Source organism: Periplaneta americana, chromosome 3 (assembly GCF_040183065.1).
Source record: "Periplaneta americana isolate PAMFEO1 chromosome 3, P.americana_PAMFEO1_priV1, whole genome shotgun sequence".
Classification (NCBI taxonomy): domain Eukaryota; kingdom Metazoa; phylum Arthropoda; class Insecta; order Blattodea; family Blattidae; genus Periplaneta; species Periplaneta americana.
Genome location: NC_091119.1, coordinates 25,683,402 through 25,707,400, shown reverse-complemented (window position 1 = coordinate 25,707,400; position 23,999 = coordinate 25,683,402). Strand labels below are relative to the sequence as shown.

At 35.2% G+C, this 23,999-nt stretch overlaps 1 protein-coding gene across 18 annotated transcripts in view; it reads right to left on the bottom strand.

Moving 5' to 3' along the window:
* Window positions 1-23,999, bottom strand: part of Rim (Rab3 interacting molecule) — a 513,404-nt gene that overhangs the window by 132,842 nt on the left and 356,563 nt on the right. For all 18 annotated transcript variants that reach the window (XM_069820175.1, XM_069820163.1, XM_069820168.1 and 15 more), the window contains one exon: window positions 3,824-4,040. In XM_069820175.1, the coding sequence (XP_069676276.1) occupies window positions 3,824-4,040 (217 nt within the window). The remainder of the gene's footprint in view (window positions 1-3,823; window positions 4,041-23,999) is intronic.

The window sequence follows — 23,999 nt, the reverse complement described above, 5'->3', positions numbered from 1 at the left end:
AAGACTATTTGAAAATAATGCTTAATGTATACATGGAATTCCAAAATAAAACCGTTTCTATATTCCTATATGTCACAGATTATTATTAAAATGATCAAATTTTAAATTTTATTCTCTTTCTATCTAATTAGATTCACTTCACAAAGGACACTTGGAATGCTCAGCCAATTCCACACAGATATGACACCAATATGGTGGAGCACAATCTTCCATGAACCATTCTGGTCTTTCACATAGCAGGTCCATTGCAGCATCATTGTATGTACATAGGCTGCAGAGGACCCACAGAGTGGACTCCCAGGTCACCCGACCTAAATCCACTTGACTCTGCTTTCTGAAGTTTTCTTATGGAAACAGTACACAGTGAAGATTCGTGACCTGCACCATCCACGAACATGGGTCGGGGAAAAGTGTCGTGAAATCACTTTTAACATACTGCACCGCATTGTAATTATGGTGAAGTTTCACTTCCAGACATGTTTGGAAATCGGAGAAGGTCTTATTGAACATATTTTATGATTTAGCCTGTGATGCAGGACTTGTCGGACACCCTGTATTTTGACATATATTCAACTTAGGCATTTCATAAAAAATTAGGAATATTTCAGAGTATGAAAAATACACAGTCTGATCCATTTGGGTATGGATAATATTAATTTATTATTATAAAGCTATTATAATAGGAAAAACTTCTTGCTGGTTATATTATGATTAAAAGATGGGAGTTTCCATATATGACAATCAACAATGCATAATCTGAAAGGACAATGAAAATCATAGATAACTAAAATGGCTACTACAAATCAACAGCGGGCACAATGTGTTCTTTGGTATGTTAAATTTGAGAGTGTTAAAAGAGTTCAAAGGGAATTTCAACGTGAGTATGTTGTGTGTAATGTACCTAAATACGATTCCATAATGTTGTGGTATCGAACATTTGTAGAAACAGGTTCTGTGTTAAAAAAACATGCAAGAAGTCACAGGCGAAACCCAGTATGAGAAGCAGCTATCTCTTGGCTTGGACCCAAACTCCCCAGATCTAACCCCTCCTGACTTCTTTGCGTGGGGTTTTGTTAAAGACATTGTCTATTCAGAGAAACCTAGGAATAATGATGATCTGAGAGTAAAAATTAATCAAGCTTTTCAACAAATCACCCCTCTTATGTTACAACGGACATAGGCTGAACTGCATCACTGTTATCAGTTGTGCAGGTTGCGCAATGGAGGTCATGTTGAGCTCTGAGGAATCTCCCATCTTTCAGTGTTATATTCACAAAGTTTCAACAAATAAAGTTCAGTAGTAAATGTTTTACGATGTTTTTATTTTATCCATACCCAAACGGATCACCCTGTAGAATTCTATTTTAAAAAATTGTTAAGTCAGGTCTACACCTTTTCCAACTTTGTATTTTAGAAAATATCAATTGTATTTCAGATTTGTCATTTGTATTTCAGATTAGTCAATTCAATTTCAGACGGTGTCAATTGTATTTCATATTTGTCAATTTAATTTCAGATAGTATCATTTGTATTTCAGATTTGTCAATTCAATTTCAGATAGTATCAATTGTATTTCAGAAAACATCAATTGTATTTCAGATTTGTCAATTGCATTTCAGAAACTATCATTTATATTTCAGAAGTTACGGTTGGCACCTTATTCTCCAATGTTAAATCCAATCGAGATCGTTTGGTGTAATGTGAAGACGTATGTAAAAACCCATCTTGAAATTCCTGATGTCATAGCTCCTGGTGTTGTAGGCTAATTTACCTATTGTAGAGAGTAAAATTGATGAAGCAACACACATAATATTGTTGGTGGTGATTGTGCTAGTGCAGTACAACACAGTACAATTCATCAAGCTGCAGCTTTAGCTATGGAGAATATGCCTGTCGGATGCTAAAATGCAATAAAGTTGAGGATTTTCCATTTTTTTTAAATATAGGCCTATGTTAAAATCTCAAGTAAGCCTACATTTATTATTTTATGAAATAAAAGTGACTATGTGATCTTAAATGCATTGCTTATTTTCTGAAATACATTTGATACCATCTGAAATACAATTGACAAATCTATACTAATAATAAATCTGTAGCCGAAATTTTTCTGGTAATTTTCGATTTTCCAAAAATAATTGGTCCTAACATATATAATTAACCACCCTGAAACCGAAAATCGCATTTTTGAAATTTTTGTTTGTATATCTGTCTGTATGTTTGTTACCTTTTCATGCGATAATGGCTGAACCGATTTATGTGAAAATTGGAATATAAATTAAGTTCGTTGTAACTTAGATTTTAGGCTATATGGCATTCAGAATACTTTATTTAAAAGGGGGGTTATAAGGGGGCCTGAATTAAATAAATCGAAATATCTCGATTATTATTGATTTTTGTGAAAAATGTTACATAACAAAAGTTTCTTTAAAAATGATTTCCGATAAGTTTTATTCTTTACAAAATTTTGATAGGACTGATATTTAATGAGATAAATGAGTTTTAAAATTAAAATAACGCCATCTAAGACGGTGCAATGAATTAAGAACAAATGACTTCGTCTATAAGGGGCCTTGGACAACAACAATCGAAACAGGGGCCTTGGACATCAACAATCGAAAGCTATTAAACATAGCCTACAGAGAATGTTTCTGTGTTTATATGAAGTAATATCAGAAGCTAAATTAACAGATTTGTATAATTAATTATTATTTCACCATTAGAAAGTGTAGTTTCTCTAGATGGACATAATGCCATAATGTTATTACAGTAACGTCTGAGTAAATCGAGGACAGGTAAGATTAAAATAGCTTCTTATGCACAGAAAATTTGATAGGCTATTTTGTACATTCGTTTTCTGTATTTCTTAAAATAATATTTATGTACACTCATTTTAATCTCAGAGAATTAACGAACGAGAGTGTATTGATTTAGTATGCAGTAATAGTATGTTAGCTTAGCAATTCATTATTTTATAATTCAAATTTTAACTATGCTCAATTGAATCGTGTTAAAATACATAAAATATATATGCAATAAATGCAATGCAAAAAAAATTGGGTAATGAGCGAAGCAGATTATCTTGCGCTGTTGTAAAAGTTGTTCTCTGGATCAAACGTCCTATTTTAATTATGTAATTACTTTATATTTATTTCTAACAGGTGCAGCGAAGCGCACGGGTACGGCTAGTCTGAAATAAATTTGATACCATATGAAATAGAAGTGACAAATCTGAAATACATTTGATACTGTCTGAAATACAATTGACAAATCTGAAATACAATTGATACTATCTGAAATTGAATTGACAAATCTGAAATACAATTAATAATTTCTGAAAATAAATTGACTAATATGAAATACATTTGATAATTTCTGAAATTAAACTGACTAATATGAAATAAAATTGATAATTTCTGAAATTAAATTGACTAATATGAAATACAATTGATAATTTTATTTCTGAAATTAAATTGACTAATATGAAATATAATTGATAAATTCTGTATATTTGATAATTTCTGAAATACAATTGATAATTTCTGAAATTAAATTGACTAATATGAAATACATTTTATAATTTCTGAAATACAATTGACTAATATGAAATACATTTGATAATTTCTGAAATAAAATTGATATTTTCTTAAATACAACTGGAAAAGGTGTAGTACTTATTCAGGCAACCGACTATAAGTTTGCCTTGAGAGATATGAAGAATGCATGTGATCTTTTTAATTCGGTTTTTGAGTACTCACTATGAAAGAGATAGTAATATGGATTATTGCAAGCTATATTTGATGGTAGATGCACTGTGCATGCTCACCTAAGCCCTCTTGACCCACGTGGACGCTCTGACTGAGTGGAGAAGGCACTGCTCGTGATGCTTACGACACTCTCAATATCACTGTCTCCAAAGTCTCCCATCACATCTTTGTCAGGTGAGAGTGAGTGACGAAGCCTCATTTTATGATCAGCAGAAGGCATGTTACTACGTGAGGGAAGGTCACTATCACTCAAACCACTGTAGTTACGGTCCCATCCTGGAAACCAGGTTGGAAAATTATGTAGCTTAGAATAAAGGAAGATAGCAAATACATGCACCAACATGCAAATTTACTTAAGTCTTGCAGATATTTAGCACAGCGTTTCCCACCTATAGCTTATGAACTGGTATCGATTCATAAGTAATAATTAGCAATGCAAATTCCAGTTCTGTTATTTTTAAGTGTTAACTAACATCTAATATTATTTTTATAAGGAAAATTTTCACTGTTAAGGGTCCCTTTAGATGAGGCCACTTTAACAGCGCCACTAGTGGCTCATTAGTGGCACTGCAAAAGCGCGTTTGAAGCACTGCTTAATACACTAAAATTTTTCAGTCTTCCAGTGAACATGGACAAACAGGGAGATATACTTTTAGCAACTTTACTCATACGGAGAAAGAATAGACATAAAAATAGGACAAGAGTCGGGGTCCAACCATTGGTTTTGGAAAGACAGGATCGAGGACTATTTCACACTTTATTTGATGATTTAAACTTCTTGTTTATGTTGTTGTTTTCTAATGCCAGGCATTTGACAATAAAGTCATTTGATCTCTTGCACTCCAATATTTTTCAAAGATATTGTCATGGTTAGCCACTGACGCACAGATTTTGAGATGTTCTGAATCCATTTCTTGATTAAAAAATGGCAAGTTGTAGTCGATTTAAGTGAACACCATATTTTAACGTTTTGGTGGCTACTTCATTCACACACAACCCCCAGAATGCCTGGAGGACCACACCTGCTGTTGGTCAACGGGTCCACTGGACCTAGTTGGGAGATCTTTTTGATCACCAGCTTTCCCTCCTTCAGCCACTTGAGGACGATTTTAGTGCCATAGCAGGTCAGCACTAGGAACAGAAAAATAAGAAGGGTAGGAAGGAAAGTGAAATGAACCCCTAGGCCTCGAATGCTCTAATACTGTTGGGGTCGAAGAAAGTAAGAGTTCAGTCAGAGGACTGGATAGGAAAGGGTAAAGAGAGAATTAGGTATTGCATAGAGAAAAATTATACCAAATTCGGCCAATAACTCATCAAGCTCACCAACTTCTTGTTTATAAAGTCATACTAAAACCAATCTGGACATACGGCATCCAACTGTGGGGAACTGCTAGCAACTCAAACATTGAAATATTGCAGAGGTATCAGTCTAAAACTTTACGTTCCATTGTCACTGCACCATGGTATGTCCGTAATGATGTCATTCATCATGATCTAAACATTTCAACTGTGAAAGAAGAAATCTCTAAGTTCAGCAAAAAATACCTGCACCAATTAAATCAACATCTCAATCATTATGCATTAAATTTGCTGGATAGTAGTCAAACAATAAGAAGACTTAAAAGGACCAATCTTGACCTTCCATTCATTTTTTATTTTTTTATTTTAGTAGGTTATTTTATGACGCTTTATCAACATATTTGGTTATTTAGCGTCTGAATGAGATGAAGGTGATAATGCCGGTGAAATGAGTCCAGGGTCCAGCACCGAAAGTTACCTAGCATTTGCTCATATTGGGTTGAGGGAAAATCCCGGAAAAAACCTCAACCAGGTAACTTGCCCCGACCGGGAATCGAACCCGGGCCACCTGGTTTTGTGGTCAGACGCGTTGACCATTACTCCACAGGTGTGGACTCCATTCATTTTTACTACAGCTATTTGAAACATTGTTATTTTTCTTTTGGAGTGATGTCATGGGATAACATCTCCACTCCTGTCATATTCTTTTATAATATTTACTTACTGTCTATTGCAGACAGATTATAAATGCGGCATAAGTGTTAAATAAAAAAAAATTTAATGATTTACATCAAGACTTTTTTTTTTTTTTTCGTATTTTCGTATGTTTAAGAAATCATTTCAAGAACTTCTAGCAGAAATTACCAATGAAATTCGAAAGAAAAAAAAAAAAAACAAACAAACACTGTGGCACAATAGACTATATACTGTCATGGCAGTGTAACGAAGTGGAGGCGCAACAGTCATCTGCTAGCAGGGCCACAGATGCGCCACTAAAATAGTGGTGTGGCTGTGACCCTGTCTGAAACCTACAATTTAATTCCATGTATCACGACAGAAGCACCGTTTTTAGTGGCTGCCACCAGTGGCGAAGTCAACCACTCAGAGCTTTTGCAGCGCCACTATTCTGTGGCTGTAGCTGCATCTGAAGACACCCATTTATATCCATTATTCACAAGCGGCAGTGCTTCGTCTGAAGGGGCTCTTAAGATATGACCTAATGAACATGATCAACAATCAAAGTGATTGTGAAAAGAAGATGGTTGGGAACTGCTGCTCTGAACAACATTTCAACATAAGACTTCAATAATTTTATAATCATTCAATATCATATCATTTCTACTACAAGATGTAATATGCATTATCTGCAAGACTGTATTATTAAATTTTTTAAAATAAACATAAAATACCCACACTGGGTCCAATATTTTAGTCACATAGGAATTTACAATAGCAGTTGTTTCATAAAAAAAAGTAGGTACAAAGTATTTTTGAAACTTAAAACTGTAGGTCATGTTCTAAATTAAAAAATGGATATAAATATATTTGGTTTAAAAGAGCGAAAATAATTTATATAAACATGAAACTGAATGTCTACTTATGTGTATACTTCATTATGAAGCTATGGACATTCAATACTGTTCCTTGTATCAGTTAAATGACAAAAAAATTGTTGCATTGTTGAAAGTACAGTATAACCCTGTTAATGCACTCGTCAAGGAACTGTGGCCTTCAAGCATAATAAATGGGAGAGCACTATAGACAGGAAATCATTTATGAAATGGTAAAAACAATTTACATACCACTTTATAGGTAACATATTTTGTTGTTCATTAGTTTCATATGAATAAAATCTTTGATTGTTGTTTGCCGTGTGTTTGTACTACTATTAGGAATAACATTTTCTATGCGGTTCAAGGAACTACAGACAACTTCACTTGATACACCACTAGGAGCAACGCTAATGTATTTCCAAAGCACATTTACTTTTCTGGGGGCTTTGTTTGGTGTGGGGACACTTTCCTCTGCAAATTAAATTTCCTCATTAGTGTCTTAATGTTGAGTTCGATTAATTAAAAATGTGTCTCAGTGAAACGTACAGCAGAGTTCGTATAGGTCAGTTTCTGTCAGATGTGTTTCCAATTCACTGTGGGCTAAAGCAAGGAGATGCACTATCACCTTTACTTTTTAACTTTGCTCTAGAGTATGCCATTAGCAAAGTCCAGGATAACAGAGAGGGTTTGGAATTGAATGGGTTACATCAGCTGCTTGTTTATGCAGATGACGTGAATATGTTAGGAGAAAATCCACAAACGATTAGGGAAAACACGGGAATTTTACTGGAAGCAAGTAAAGAGATAGGTTTGGAAGTAAATCCCGAAAAGACTAAGTACATGATTATGTCTCGTGACGAGAACATTGTACGAAATGGAAATATAAAAATTGGAAATTTGTCCTTTGAAGAGGTGGAAGAATTCAAATACCTGGGAACAACAGTAACAAATATAAACGATACTCGAGAGGAAATTAAACACAGAATAAATATGGGAAATGCATGTTATTATTCGGTTGAGAAGCTTTTATCATCCAGTCTGGTGTCAAAAAATCTGAAAGTTAGAATTTATAAAACAGTTATATTACCGGTTGTTCTGTATGGTTGTGAAACTTGGACTCTCACTTTGAGAGAGGAACATAGGATAAGGGTATTTCAGAATAAGGTGCTTAGGAAAATATTTGGGGCTAAGAGGGATGAAGTTACAGGAGAATGGAGAAAGTTACACAACACAGAACTGCACGCATTGTATTCTTCACCTGACATAATTAGGAACATTAAATCCAGACGTTTGAGATGGGCAGGGCATGTAGTACGTAAGGGCGAATCCAGAAATGCATATAGAGTGTTAGTTGGGAGGCCGGAGGGAAAAAGACCTTTAGGGGGGCCGAGACATAGATGGGAAGATAATATTAAAATGGATTTGAGGGAGGTGGGATATGATCATAGAGAATGGACTAATCTTGCTCAGGGTAGGGACCAATGGCGGGCTTATGTGAGGGCGGCAATGAACCTCCAGGTTCCTTAAAAGCCAGTAAGTAAGTGTCTTAATGTTGGGCGGTAGTGGCAGCATGATCTGCACTCATGTCCTCAAAACAGCGGATTTCTGAAGTCACTAGACCATTGTCAACTGATACAAAATCCTTCATGTTAACTTCCTCCAATATCTCCAAAATTTTACAGAAATCACAGGAATGTAATGAAAGGAAAACTTTTGAGTGTTCAAATCCTTTCATACAAAGAAAAGTGCCAGTAAACGCAACTTCCGGTTTTTCCAGGTTGAGGGTGAAATTTTCTTTTTGCACTCGTGGTGTAATGGCCCTCAGTATAGTCACAGCAACATATTATTTCATAATGTTTTTAAAACATTACACGTTTTGCAATTTATACGGAATTTTTTATTCATTCTCGATCAGAGTCCGTGGATATTCAGAGTACCACAATTCTTTGCAAATGCCGACAAATCAGCCATTCAATAAAAATACCAAGGAATCATGAAGCCCACTATTTCCAGAGTTAAAAGTAATGTCAGTTTACAATCTATTCATTTACAGAACCTTGATTTTTCTTAGATCCAACATAGATCTTTATCAGACTAGATCAGATATACATTCTTTCAACACTAGAAATAAAGATAAATTAGACTACACAAGGTGCAGATTGAGTGTGAGCTCAAATACCTGCTTTTTTAATGGCATAAATATATTTAATAAGCTACCATTGGAGGCGAGAAAGTTACCGATAAATAGGTTTAAGTCCTGCATACATAGATGGTTGCTGAACAGACCTTTCTATTCAGTGAATGAATTCATGGAGTGTGATGTAAATATTGTATTTTAGAAATGTAACCCTTTCTTTATATTTTAATTTGTCTCTCTGTATTTTAATTATACCTTTTGTCCTAATATAAATGTGTTAACCTACAGCATACTCTGTTTATCTCTCAGTGTTTGTTTTGTTTATTTCTCAGTGTTTGTTTATTTGCTTATAATTATTTGTTTACTTGTCTATATTTATTTGTGCTAAGTTTGTTTCTGCATGTGTGAGTGTATGTGTGCATGTGTATATTATCGAACCTGACGATGTCATATCCAGCCTTGTACACTGTTTTCTGACAAATAAATATTATTATTATTATTATTATTATTATTATTATTATTATTATTATTGTTATTCCAGCGAAAACTATGCAGTATACAATTGTATAGGGAATGATTGTAATATAAATGCGAAAAAATTCCGTGCTGTTGTGTTTTGAACTGTTTACAGGAACTGAAAAAGGTGCACATATGTTTTCTCTGTCACAAGGTGAAAGAAAAAAGCAAAAGGAAAGAAATTATCATAAATATGAAAAGTAACCATTCACTAACTAAGCGAGCATACTTTAATTGTGAGATTAATGGATTACTGTGTCTTGGTATTTCTCTTTTCAAAATTTGGACCCCGAAATAAAACTAATCTAGAATTTAAGTTATTGATGCAGAAATGATATCTATACTAATAATAAATCTGTAGCCGAAATTTTTCTGGTAATTTTCGATTTTACAAAAATAATTGGTCCTAACATATATAATTAACCACCCTGAAACCGAAAATCGCTTTTTTGAAATTTTTGTTTGTATGTCTGTCTGTCTGTCTGTCTGTATGTTTGTTACCTTTTCATGCGATAATGGCTGAATGGATTTCGATGAAAATATAATTATAAAATAATAATAAAATATAAATTAAGTTCGCTGTAACTTAGACTTTAGGCTATATGGCATTCAAAATACATTATTTAAAAGGGGGGTTATAAGGGGGCCTGAATTAAATAAATCGAAATATCTCGCTTATTATTGATTTTTGTGAAAAATGTTACATAACAAAAGTTTCTTTAAAAATAATTTGCGATAAGTTTTATTCCTTGAACAATTTTGATAGGACTGATATTTAATGAGATAAATGAGTTTTAAAATTAAAATAACTGCCATCTAAGGCCGTGTAATGAATTAAAAAACAAATGACTTCGTCTATAAGGGGCCTTGGACAACAACAATCGAAAGCTATGAAAGATAGCCTACAGAGAATGTTTCTGTGATTGTATGAAGTAATATTGGAAGCTAAATTAACCGATTTGTATAATTGATTATAATTTCACCATTGGAAAGTGAAGTTACTCTAGATGGACATAATGGTATAATGTTATTACAGTAACTTCTGATATAATATAATATAATATAATATAATATGCAATATTATATAATATAATTTAAGTTATTTGAAGGGTTCACAACCATAGTGGGCCAAGCGCCATTTACTGAATACATAGAAAACAAGGGTTAAAATTAAGTTATTACCATAATTCAATGGAAACCTATAACAAGTAAAATAAAATATACACATTAAATCTAAATGATATCAATCTTCATTAAACTATGGTTGCATGTAATAAAAATTAAGAAACATGTTAAAGGAATTGTCATTGCACCAAATGAGTGTCTCTGAACCAAAATGATGGCATTTTAATTATTTAAATGCAATTTAAATTAAATAACATATTAAACTATTTATCCTTCTATCAAACATGAATGTTCCCTGGATCAAATGTTCTATTTTAATTATGTAATTACTTTATATTTATTTCTAACGGGTGCAACGGAGTGCACGGGTACGGCTAGTTTATACATAAAACAAATGAAAATTATGTATCAATTAGGAAAAAAGTCTAATTTCACCATCTTCTTTCTTTAACAACATACATTTCTGAATTCACTCCTAATTGCTATTTGCCAGAATGGCATAATACAGTTGTTCTGAATTCATTCTTCAGAACAAGATTGTATTGTTGGCTTTATTAGAAAATACAAGGAAAGGCCATAGAAATCCTATTAAACACTGAAGCCGAAGAGTGGGCACGAGGAATGCAGTTGGAAATATTTGGATTTATTATTTTTTATTTTCAACATTGTTGTTGCCATTTGTTATGCGTAATTTATTACGATTATGTTGCTGTAATACCTATAATCAGGGCCGGGTATTTATGGAGATCGCGAAAATCACGACATAATAGATATACAATAAATTTTTATTAATCTTTACGAATTAAGTGATTCTGATTAATAATATGCGGATAAAACAATCGCGACACATCGTGAAATAGAGTAAAAATAGCGAAATATGAACACATTCGCGAATTATTACTATTGCGTCGTTTTATAGCGAATTTAATATTCTGAGTTTTTTTCGGATTTTGTTTTTCGCTTAAATTTGTTATATATTCAAGTAGGCTACATTATAGGATATTCCAGGTGTTCTGATTACATTAGTGAACTCAAAAGACGGAAAATTCAACATTTCACTAATAATTTGAAAGTGTTAGTTTGAGGGCTGCAAGTTTTTTTCGTTTTTAATGAATGTGTGTGTTAAATACAGTCTCAATCCAACAAATCTTGTCTACTGACCATACCGCACTTTTACCAGAATCCAACGAACTTTTAATGTTACTTATTTGGAAAGTAATATTCATACTGAGTTAATACTCCAATTCCAAAATAATTGTATTTTCCAAAATTTCGATTAATCTCTGCCAAGAGTTCAAATCAATCTCCAACAATCTCTGCCAACATGAATATTAAAAAACACAAATGATAAAATTAATTTCCATAAATATCTGCGTCTACTTACAATTGTGATGTTATGAAGGAAGGTATTGAACACTTAAATGTATATTTACGCTGTAATGATTATTAAATTAAGTTTTTGTACATTAGTATGGTGACTGACAATAATGTTCTAAAATGCCTGAAGATTCTTTTGAAGTTTTTGCCCTTAAAGTTAAAAATATCTGAAGTTTACTTTAAATATTCCTATACCAAGTGTGTTGAAAAGGAATAACAATGGCGGCCAACTCGGTGATTGCATTACTCTACTACATCCACGGACTCTGTTCCCAATCCGAAAAAAGTGCTACAAGTGGAATTTGGAAGCGTTACAAGAGGATAAAATTATGCAGGATTATAATATATGAAATGTAGAGGGACTGTATAAAAGAGTGTAATAAACGGGATAGCATTATAAGTGGGAGTGTATTAACGAGGTTTTACTGTATAAAACTTTCAATCAACAATGTAAACAAGTACTCGTACTTAAAGCATGTAGTGTAGTTGTAAATTGTCCTCTTAACATTTCAGCCAGTTACTTACTTCTTTTTTCTTTAGAGAACATTAAAATTACATTTTTGCCAGGAGTTTACAACATGGTCCTCTAGACTGCCATTTATACATGAAATCTTCAATGCTTTTAGCACAGTTCTGAAGCTCCTTAAGTGCATGTTTATATAAAATAGATTTATATCTGTGACTAAGTTGTCAAGTGTCTCATATTAAAATGCAGATCATACAAAAATGGACAAATTATCAGCAAAATTGAAGATTTTTATGATATATTTTTTACAAAATGTTAAATGTAGTCTAAATTAAACAGTCAAATTTTATAAAAATATATAATAAAAATCGTCACTTTTGCTAATAATTTCTGCGTCTGTAATTCCGCAAAGAACATAATTTCTGCAATAATTGAAAGTACCGTAAAACGGGGTGACTTGATACACTTGGAGGTGACTTGATACGTTTTGTAGGTTGATGTTTCGAAACATCAACCTACAAAACGTATGAAGTCTCTCAGCATATAAAACGGGGAGACTAGACACGCTGGGGGGACTTTATACATTTTGTAGGTTGATGTTTCGGTTCCAAAACATGAACTTACAAAACGTATCAAGTCCCCCCAGGTGTATCAAGTACAACATTAAAAAAAATTCCTTTGTGACTTAAGGTTTATAACCATATAAAATGTTTTTGAAAGAAAATGAGTTGAGAGGTACAGTGGACCATTGTACTTGTTACAGAAATATAGTTAATGTACAAACCTGATTCTGTGTTTTCTCCTTTGAGTTTACTTAAAGATAAGCATGCGAGACATGCTGAGTAACACTGTGCTTCACATGCTTCTGGTGCAAATTAATGCATCGTCAAACAGTTCGGATCTTCACAGCATAGTTTGTTCATACGTGTCTTCATAGTATGTCAGTTTGTATACACTTCTCACTTTTTAATCATTTTTCACTATTCAAGTCTTTTTTAATACTTATACACCTCTGATTATATATATGTTTATCAATGCTATTTCTAACTACAATAGGGATTCTTTCTAAATTGTTAAGAACAATCTACCTCTAGTAGCAAACATTGTTCTGGAATGCTTTGCGTTATCTAATACTGGCCACTAAACATGTTTGATAGAACAGATTACACGAAAACTTTCTAGTTTGATTTTGTTGAATAACACCTAAGAACAGTCGCTGGCTAAATTAAGTTTTACACTTCTCTGTCGGAAGCCTATATGCAACTAAAGTAATTGGAGAAGAATGGTGTGGCACGTATCAAGGAGGCGAGCAATCGTCCAGGAAGCGAGTGAGCGTCTGGCGGCAGCAGCTTAGGATGACAGCTTCAGACAGTAGCGGCAGCAGGGCAGCCGCAAGCACGGAGCAAACAGCGATGCAAACAAAGCTACTCACATCATTAGCTGAGCTAGGCTATCAAGCCTTCACAAGATATATTATTAAAGCACATTAGCTTAATTGCAAAATAACTGAAAATATCACAAAATTCTACGAAACAATTAGAATAATAGCTAACATTTTCAGTGGTTCTCAACCACTTTTACATGGTGACTAATTTCCTTATACTAATCTTGTAAAGTTGTGCACGAAGAAAATAAATTACATATACAAACACACGTTAGTAGGCACACATACAAATTTATAACTAAAGGGTGGGGAAAAAATACCTTGCAATGAAGTTAGGCATACACAAACTTTGTTTGTTTTGGTATTGGGTGAAAGTGGCCCGAGAATGACATAAACAGAGGACTGGCTGAGGTGCATACTGCACTATTCACTGATACAGTCTGGCAGCAGAAAAATGACACATCGAAATATGATATAATGTGTCCTACAGAGAGAGAGACAGCAAAAATTTTCTAAAGTTTTCAATTGCAATAACATTTTACATAAATCTTTTTTAAACTCAGATCTTGTATTTATCACAGGATTTGTATCTACTGCATTTGTTTAGCACATTCAATGTTTTTAATACGCATTTTGGTTCGACAATGTTCTTCTACGTTTTGTCTTTAAGTGATCTTTAACTCTGACTTACATAGAGCACACGTAATTTTATCATCTCTACCGATGAAATATTCAGCACCCATTTCCTGTATTAGTACATCCAGTCTAATTTTTTTTTTAGAATTGTCTTCAGCATTGTGACCACTGAAAAGGCTTTTAAATTATACAACTCACCAACTTACGAACACCGACTGGTATCAGCACTCATTGGTTACATGAAGTCTATGTACGTAATGTACAGCACCTATATCCTGTTTGCCTGCATTACCTGCACTGCGATATTTAGTTCAGATGCACTGCACTTGTATCCTTGTAAGCAGATTATGTTAGTATTTTTTCCCCACCCTCTATTTATAACATTTCTAATACATAGAGTGATCAATTTATTATGCACCAAACAAATTTATATTATGATCTATTACAACATACTGCATTGGCCCAAAAATAAGCCGCACTTGGATATAAACCGCACCTTAAAATTCGAGGGGGGGGGGGAAGGAAAAAAAAATAAACAGAGAGATTAAGTTAAGAAGAATTACTGGTAATAATTTTATTCTATATCTACGTATCTAGTATTTGGAAAACAATATGCGTAGGCCAACAATAGGATTTCCCTTCAGCACATTTATGTTCTTGTTAGGCACTGTATCAATATTATTAATTTCGGTAGTAACAAATATTTTTTCCTTAATATAAAATATACCAGTATACCGGCACAGTGTTACATATCAAACAAATTTTAATTAATTGATTAACTAGTGGACTTACTCGTGTTAATTATGTAAGTCTGTGTGGCTTACAGCTGTTTCGGTGCTTCATCACACCATCCTCAGAGCCTACTAGATCTCGGCGTCATCTCAAACTTCTCTGCCTGTTATGTGGGTGCGTTTGATTGTTGAAAAGTGGAGTCAAGTAGTGTGTGTGTACTGAAATTGATCTGTGTTTTGAGAATTTGATCAGGGTGTGTTTTAGTGTGTTTGTATATTTCATATTGTTCTCGTGTGTTGAGTTTTTGGTTCTTGGGTTGTGTGTGTAGGATTTCCATGTCCGCATTTATGTTATTGTATGTATGGTTAGCATTTGTTATGTGATTGGCGTATGTAGATGTATTGTGTCCTCTGGTTATTGCTTTAAGGTGTTCTTTGTATCGTGTTTGGAATGATCTGCCTGTCTGTCCTATGTAGAACTTATCGCAACTCTGTGCGGTCGTATTTGTTTGTTTGTGTTTTTTGTGTGTTGAGATGTCTTTGTAGTGTGTTTTCTGTTCTGTATGTTATGTTGTATTTCTGCTTTCTGAATTAAGATGCGATCTTAAGGTACGATCACACGTCGCTACTTTTGCAACGATGCAGTACAAAAAACTGCGCAACTCTTGTAATGCGACGTGTGAACAACGGTGCAACCCGAAAAGTAGCGGCTGCCGAACCTGCTGCCCGCTACTTTTCCTTAAAAGTAGCGACGTGTGAACAGGTTCTCAGGGTTGCAGCCGCAGCATTTTTTATATCGGTTCTGTTGAAACTTTTGCTGCGGTTGCAACCAGTGTCACCACCCAAATGTGTCAATGATACTTTTATTGTTTGGATATATTTTAATGTTAAATGTGATGAAAATAAATTATTTGTAACAGTTATTAAATACACAACACAGTCTGAGCATAATTGGTGACGATATAATTCATTTTTTAAATTTTCCATAGCGTAATTCCAAACAGGAGGGTTGCCAACATTGATTACGTGAATATACTGTTGGTTATCATTTAAGTATGTTGGCGTTTTTAAAAGCTTTATAGTAAAAATAATGTCAATTTCTGAATACTAGATACGACAGAAAAGCAAATAATAGATAAGGAAGCTTTCGCATGAGTTTCTTAATAATGCGAACATAACCACAAAATGTATATTGAGAAGTCAACACGGAGATGGGAACCTGCAGCATGACTGCGGCTGCAAAAGTAGCGCCTTGCATGTGAACAGACTCGCAACCTCCAGTTGCAACTTTTGCAGCACTCGGGTTGCACAGCATGAAAAGTAGCGTGCAGCACGCTACTTTTGGCTTACGTGTGAACACGACACGCAACTTTTGCAGCTGCAGTATAAAAGTAGCGCTGCAAAAGTAGCGACGTGTGACCGTACCTTTATGTGTGCTTTTGTTTTCATATATTAGTGTGATGTATTTCTTGTGTTCTTGTGTTTGTGTAGTGTTTTGCGTGTTTTTGTGTTTGTGTTGTGTTTTGCGTGTTTTTGTGTTTGTTAAGTTTTTGTTTTGTCTTTCTTATGATGTTGTCTATTATGTTTGGATTGTAATCGTTTTCTTGTCCTATTCACTTTCACCACTGACTAAACTAATTACTACATCATTCTTAAACAGCATACCCTATGACTAATGTCGTAAAAGCCAGGAACACGAATATAAGCCGCATACCTTACCTTTACACAGTTGAAAAATTTTAACAAAAAGCACAGCAACTGAATGGCATGGATAAGACCTTTCCCCTTGCCCTTTGCACCCCGTGAAGCTCCAACGAATAGATTACAAAACACTTTTGCACATGTCCATACAGAGGTAGTTAGCAACTGGCTCGAATGACAAGGATATGTACAGCGTATAGCTATACAGCAACACATGAGCGGACGAACGGCATTGTTACTCTGACACGGTGCGGTGCGGTAGTTCAAATCGATGTTCTGCTAGAATCATTCCATGATAAATCCATATTTTTTATAATATTTGTGATCTTATAATGCTCTGAATGTAAGTTAAAAATAAGATTTAATTATATTTTATTTAGGCAGTGCCATGGCACGAGGGCACTATCCCTAAAGCCACCCCTGGTTACATTTTAAATTGATCACTCTGTGTATAAGCAGACAAAGGAGAAGAAATTCATCAATATTATGTCTGAGCTTATAATGAAAACTAAAGTGAGAATAATGAATCAAACAGAATAAAAACGTTATAATTTAAAATTACCAACTAAAAATTTAGAGGAAATAAATAGTCTATTTTGAATCTTTTGTACACTACTTTTAACACTTGAATATAATTAATTGATTAACTGGTGGACTTACTCGTGTTAATTATGTAAGATTTGTGCGGCTTACAACTGTTTCAGTGCTTCACGCACCATCTTCAGAGTCTACTAGATCACGGCGTCATCTCGAACTTCTCTGCCTGTTGTGTGGGTGCGTTTGATTGTTGAAAGGTGTTGAAAAGTGAAGTTAAATAGTGGTGTGTACTGAAATTGATCTGTGTGTTGAGAATTTGATCGGGGTGTGTTTTAGTGTGTTTGTATATTTCGTATTGTTCTAGTGTGTTGAATTTTTGGTTCTTGGGTTGTGTGTGTAGGATTTCCATGTCTGTATTTATGTTATTGTATTTATGGTTAGCATTGGTTATGTGATCGGCATATGTAGATGTACTGTGTCCTCTGGTTATTGCTTTAATGTGTTCTTTGTATTGTGTTTGGAATGATCTGCCTGTCTGTCCAATGTAGAACTTATCGCAACTATTACATGAGAGTTTGTATACACCTGTGTGGTTGTATTGATTTGTTTGTGTGTTGAGATATCTTGGTAGTGTGTTTTCTGTTCTGTATGTTATGTTGTATTTCTGCTTTCTGAATGAAGATGCGATCTTATGTGTGCTTTTGTTTTCATATGTTAGTGTGATGTATTTCTTGTGTTTTTGTGTTTGTGTTGTGTTTTGCGTGTTTTTGTGTTTGTTAAGTTTTTGTTTTGTCTTTCTTATGATGTTGTCTATTATGTTTGGATTGTATCCATTTTCTTGTGCTATGTATTTGACTATTTGACTCCACTCTTCAACACCTTTCAACAATCAAACACATCCACATAACAGGCAGAGAAGTTCGAGATGACGCCGTGATCTGGTAGGCTCTGAAGATGGTGCGTGAAGCACTGAAACAGCTGTAAACCGCACAAATCTTACATAATTAACACGAGTAAGTCCACTAGTTAATTAATTATAAATAGTCTATTTTATCAACATGTACCAAATGATCAACAGCTCAACTTCGTTATATAGGCTACATTATGCTTAAAATATTTTCATCTATATTATCAACATTTGATGTACTAAATTGTTACAGAATTTTCCTCTGAATTTCTAATAACTTACATATTTTTATAGGAAACTCTGGATCTTTTACCATGCAAAGTTGGATGTTATATCTAATATTACAAACAGATACATTATATCTCAGGCCTTTATTTTAAAGGTGAAAGCAATATTTTGCAGACTGCTAAATGTTCCTCCAACACGATACTAGAATCCAAAATCGTGCACAGCTGAGTGTTGTTAAGTCTTAAAAATTACAATGTATATGGTACATCTTGATTACACAACTTTTAACACTGTATCACTTCGGAATATGTATGATAACAACTTTCTTGTGTTAAATTTTAACGTACCTTGTTAACATGTTTCGACCTATTTTGGGTCATCTTCAGAACTGATCGTTGTTGGTCTTGGCGCCTCTTGTTTCCTGTGAGGGTGTGTTCGTAGTGTAGAGTCAAAGAGTGTATGTGTTTTGAAATTGAGTTGTGTGTTGAGAATATCGTTGGGATGTGTTTTCGTGTGTCTGTATATTTCATATTGTTCTAGTGTGTTGAGTTTCTGGCTTTTTGGTTGGATGTGCAGTATTTCCATGTCTGTGTTGATGTCTCTGTAGGTGTGGTTGGCATTTGTGATGTGTTCTTTGTAACGTGTTTGAAATGATCTGCCTGTCTGTCCTATGTAGAAGTTGTTGCAGGTGTTACATTTGAGTTTGTATAAGTCTATGTGGTTGTATTTGTTTGTTTGTGTGTTGAGATGTTTTTGTAGAGTGTTATTTGTTCTGTTTGCGATGTTGTAATTTAATTTCTTGAATGAGGTTGCAATTTTATGTGTTTTTGTTTTCGTATGTTAGTGTGATGTATTTTTTGTGTTCTTGTGTTTGTGTTGTATTCTTCTGTTTTTTGTGGTTTTGTTTTGTCACTCTTTTACTATACACTGCGAACACACCCTCACAGGAAACAAGAGGCGCCAAGACCACAACGACCAGTTCTGAAGATGACCCAAAATAGGTCGAAACATGTTAACAAGGTACATTAAAATTTAACATAAGAAAGTTCTTATCATACATATTCCGAAATGTATACAGGTTTTCAAGGAACTATCGACAAAATTAAATACAGGTAGTTAAGTCTTACTTGAATAGCTGTGTATACTTACTTCATATTATGATTTAAGCTTGCGCTGAGAACGACAAAACAATAAATTCAAATTACGATTTTCTTGGAAATTTAATATTAGTGAAAATTAAAAAGTGGATGAGGACAATAATAATTTCTGTCGTCAAAATCTGTCGTGCAAAAACATTTCAGACCTATACTAGTAATATAGCACCCATATTTTCTTTAAAAGGAAGACACTCAAATCATGTTTATTACATTAAAGGCCCAGTCAAACAGAATGCAGACTGTCCGTGCGGACAGTGCAGGACGAACCAGTGTGGAAACTATTGTTGCCAAGTGCAGTACTCATCGTATTTTCTCGATTTGTTTCTAAATTTGTTTGAAATTGTACTTTTACTTTCGTTTTTTCTCCTGGATTAATTAACATATCCAGCAGTTCCTCAGATGAAGAAGAATTGCTTCTTCTGTTCGCTTTGAGCCGTTCATCAAAGTGGAAAAGTAAAAGGAAGTGGGTGCATGAAATAAGTGATAAAGAGAGGAACTAGGCGAATTTCACAGACTGTGTAATGAACTGAATTCGTTTGAAGACCGTTTTTACGACTATTTTCGAATGTCTAAACAAACATTTGAGGAATTACATAGCCTTATAGAACCAAAAATATTGAAAATGACAACAAACTGGAAGAGATCGATTGGAACGAAGAAAAGACTAGCGATCTGCTTGAGGTAATTAAAAGATTTTCGTTTGTATTTTAAACTGTATTTATTACTAATCAACTGAAAAATAAGTATGAACATAGAAAAGAAAACACGACTCAGAAAACAGTATTATTTCGTAGAAAAAATTACTATTGAGATGTATTGTTATTTCCCTCTTGCGGTTTATTTACGAGCTTCAGTACGTTTTCGTACAAATCTTTTGCAGAAGAAGCAATAGTGGCAAAAAATCTGACGTCGGAGGTGTGGTAGCTACCTCCAGGTCAGTATAATTAATTTCATTGGAAGGATTATGTATATAATTAGGATTATCCGACCATGATGAGTAGGTTGAAAAAAAAAAGGAGACGATGGAGGTGGAGTCTGGATGCCGCGAATCATATAAATGAGCATATTCCCGCACAAATTCAATTAATTTTTCTGTTTCATCGGCCATTTTCTACGAGATGTCCGCCGCGAACTCTGTGGAAAGACACAACTCCCTATCAGTCCGCCACGAACCACACTATACCGCGACGTTAGGCCGCACACTGTTTGACTAGAATGATGCAATCTAACGTAATACAGACAGTCCACGTTCTGTTTGACCGGGCCTTAATGTGTATGAAGACTGATAAACACAATTTCTTATATTACATATTAACCTCTGCATTGTTGTTAAAGTTAGGGCTAAAAGGTAAAGGTATCCATTTACATGTCATGAAGGAACTTAGGGCATAGAGGTAGAGCCCTACGAGGCCTGTCTAAAAAGTATCCGACCTAAATTTTTCCCGCGCAAAGTAGTGATTCTAAGGTGGCACCACTGTGCACGGTGGAAGGAGGAACCGTAATGCGCATGCTTGAATTTTTTCACCGCATTCGCTTGTGCCAGTCACTGGCTGGTGGTCGCCAAGTAAGGTGCTGTTCTAAGTGTTTGTCAGATTTAGTTTTCTCACAAGATGACTGAACGAATTGAGCAAAGATACTGCATCAAATTTTGTCAAAAGCTTGGTGATTCTCAAAGTCAAACAATTCGTAAGATTCAGCAGGTTTTTGGGGAAGATGCGATGGGTGTAACACAAATTAAGGAGTGGTTCAACCGATTCAAAGATGGCCGCACATCAGCGGAGAGTGAGCAGCGTTGTGGCAGGCCCCAAACTACTCGGATTGCAGCTGTTGTTGAGAGGGTGCGAAATTTGGTGATGGCAGATCGTTTGACCGTGCGGGAGATTGCCGAAGAGGTTGGAGTGAGTAAAGATTCTGCACATGCAATTTTGCGTGATGATTTGAACATGAACCGAGTGGTTGCCAAATTCGTGCCCAAGTTGTTGTCCCAGGAACAAAAAGACCTCTGTAGTGACGTTGCACAGGACCTTCTGGACACCGCCAACACTGATCCTGGGTTTCTGAACACTGTGATAACTGGAGATGAGTCATGGGTGTACGGGTACGACCCAGAAACAAAAAGACAGTCGTCGCAATGGAAGCATCCCGAGTCTCCAAGGCCGAAGAAAGCGCAGCAGGTGCGAAGCAAAATCAAGGTGATGCTGACTGTTTTCTTTGATGTCCGTGGAACTGTGCATCACGAATACGCACCGGAAGGACAAATGGTGACAAAGGAGTACTATCACGATGTTCTCCGGCGACTCCGTGATGCAGTTCGGCACAAAAGACCAGACATGTGGACGGCGAACAACTGGCAAGCGCTTCACGACAACGCCCCCGCACATTCATCCCAATTGATCCACACTTTCTTGGCCAAACATGGAATTACAACCATTCGCCAACCTCCCTACTCTCCAGACCTGGCTCCTTGCGACTTCTGGTTGTTTCCAAAATTGAAGACACCACTGAAAGGATCCCGTTTTGAGAGTAGAGAAGAGATAATGCGGAATGCGACGACGGAGCTGAACACCATTCCAAAAGAAGACTTCCAGAGGTGTTTCCGGCAGTAGAAGGATCGGTAGGCTAAGTGTGTGGAAGCACAAGAGGCCTACTTTGAAAGGGATTAGGGTCCCAACCCCGTCAGGTATTTGAAATATTTTTTCTGGCTAAAGGTCGGATACTTTTTAGACAGGTCTCGTATGCTTTCATGACTAGAATGAGATGGTGTGGTCAGCACCATGCTCCAACTATCTTTTATCCCCAGGAAAGATTCGGTACTTGATTTGATAGGACGCTTAGTGAACTCGAGGCTGTTCTGAAAGTTTTGGCAACGAAAAAATCCTACCACACTCGAAATTGAACCAGTGACCTTCCAGTCCATAGTCAGTCACTCTACCAACTGAGCTACCAGACTGACTGTTTAGGCTAGTACAGGGATTATATTATGACTTCATGCCTTCAGTATTGCACTAGAATTACAGACTAAACTTCGAAAGTTAAAAGAAATACTACTGTCAAATTATACCAAAGAAATACGCCCCATGTACTTCGTAAATTAATTTATCAATTTAAATTTGTACATGATTAGAGGAAGCGCAAAGAAAGCTTGCCCATTTGAATGATGCACAGAGAACGATATTCGGTCCTCGTACCACCATGCTCGTTACAGGGCTGCTATGAATCACCTAATGCTGATTACAGGGCGCATTCGAAAGCGCGGTCTTGAGCTGTTTGTATCGTGGAGTGTATTGTGCAGAGCGGGTAGAAGCCAGCGTGTGTGTTACATATTCTGTGTTTTATCCCTGATATCTGGAGTTTTATATAGTTCAAAGTGTGTTTGTTAAATAACAGAGTTCTGCATAACATTCTATGTACTTAACAATGCCCCCCGTTTCGCTCTAAATTAAGAAGTGCTAATAAAACGTTACACAGTCAAACTAGGGAATTATTTATAACGTTTATAAATTTATGAAAAACGAAACAGGCTCCGCTCGTAACATAAGGAGTATATACAGATTAAAATAAATCGACCATAGTACCCTAGTTATTGGAACATTTTAATAAAATCACATAGTATTAGTGTTTTATTACAAAGTCAAATATCAATTATTACACGATTACATATTTCTTATAACATCTTTGTCATTTCATTCAGTGATTTTATGTGCAAAAAAATTCGTGCTTCTGTATTTTCAACAATGTTATGTTATTAGTTACTCTGCAACAAGGTTCAGGTTACGTTACATGCACTGTGATAAATCTCACTCGAAACATCAAGCCAGCAGACGACTGAAAACTGTCGACAGTTTGCCAATCGAATCGAAGCGAGGTTGAGTGCACCCGAACGTTTCCAAAAGTTTGCACAGCTTACCGTGGCAAGCTCTTCTTGCATCTACTCTATTTGTGAATGAAATGAAAATCATACTGTTACTGTTAAGAAATCAAATTTAACAAGTGTACTATGTAATAGTGTTCCTACGATGTAACCGCTCACAATTTTTGCTGTGAAAAAAAAATCTATAAACCCTGAAAGTTCCAAAATTAATATAATGATTAATGTACAGGGTCTTGCAGGGAGGTGTTATGTTTTTGAGACGGGTATAACTAGGCGAGGGAGGGAACTAATGTTTTCGGATTGGTGGATATTAACTTATTGTTGTATACCATTTCAGAGTCATGGAGCAGTGGACGACTGAACGTGTCTTTGTGTACGACGTGTTTGATGCTACTGGTCGTTCAATAATGCAGACACAACGAAGATTTCGAAATCACTTCAATTTTGGTCGATTTGACATAATTGAGCCCTATTTTTTCAGAGAAAATGATCAATACACAGCGTTATGTTATGATGTTGCGAGAATTTTTTATGCCTGAATATGTCGGGTTGCCCTCAGTACAGTTTGATTTCAAGAGGATGGGGCTACTAGCCATATCTCAAGAGAATC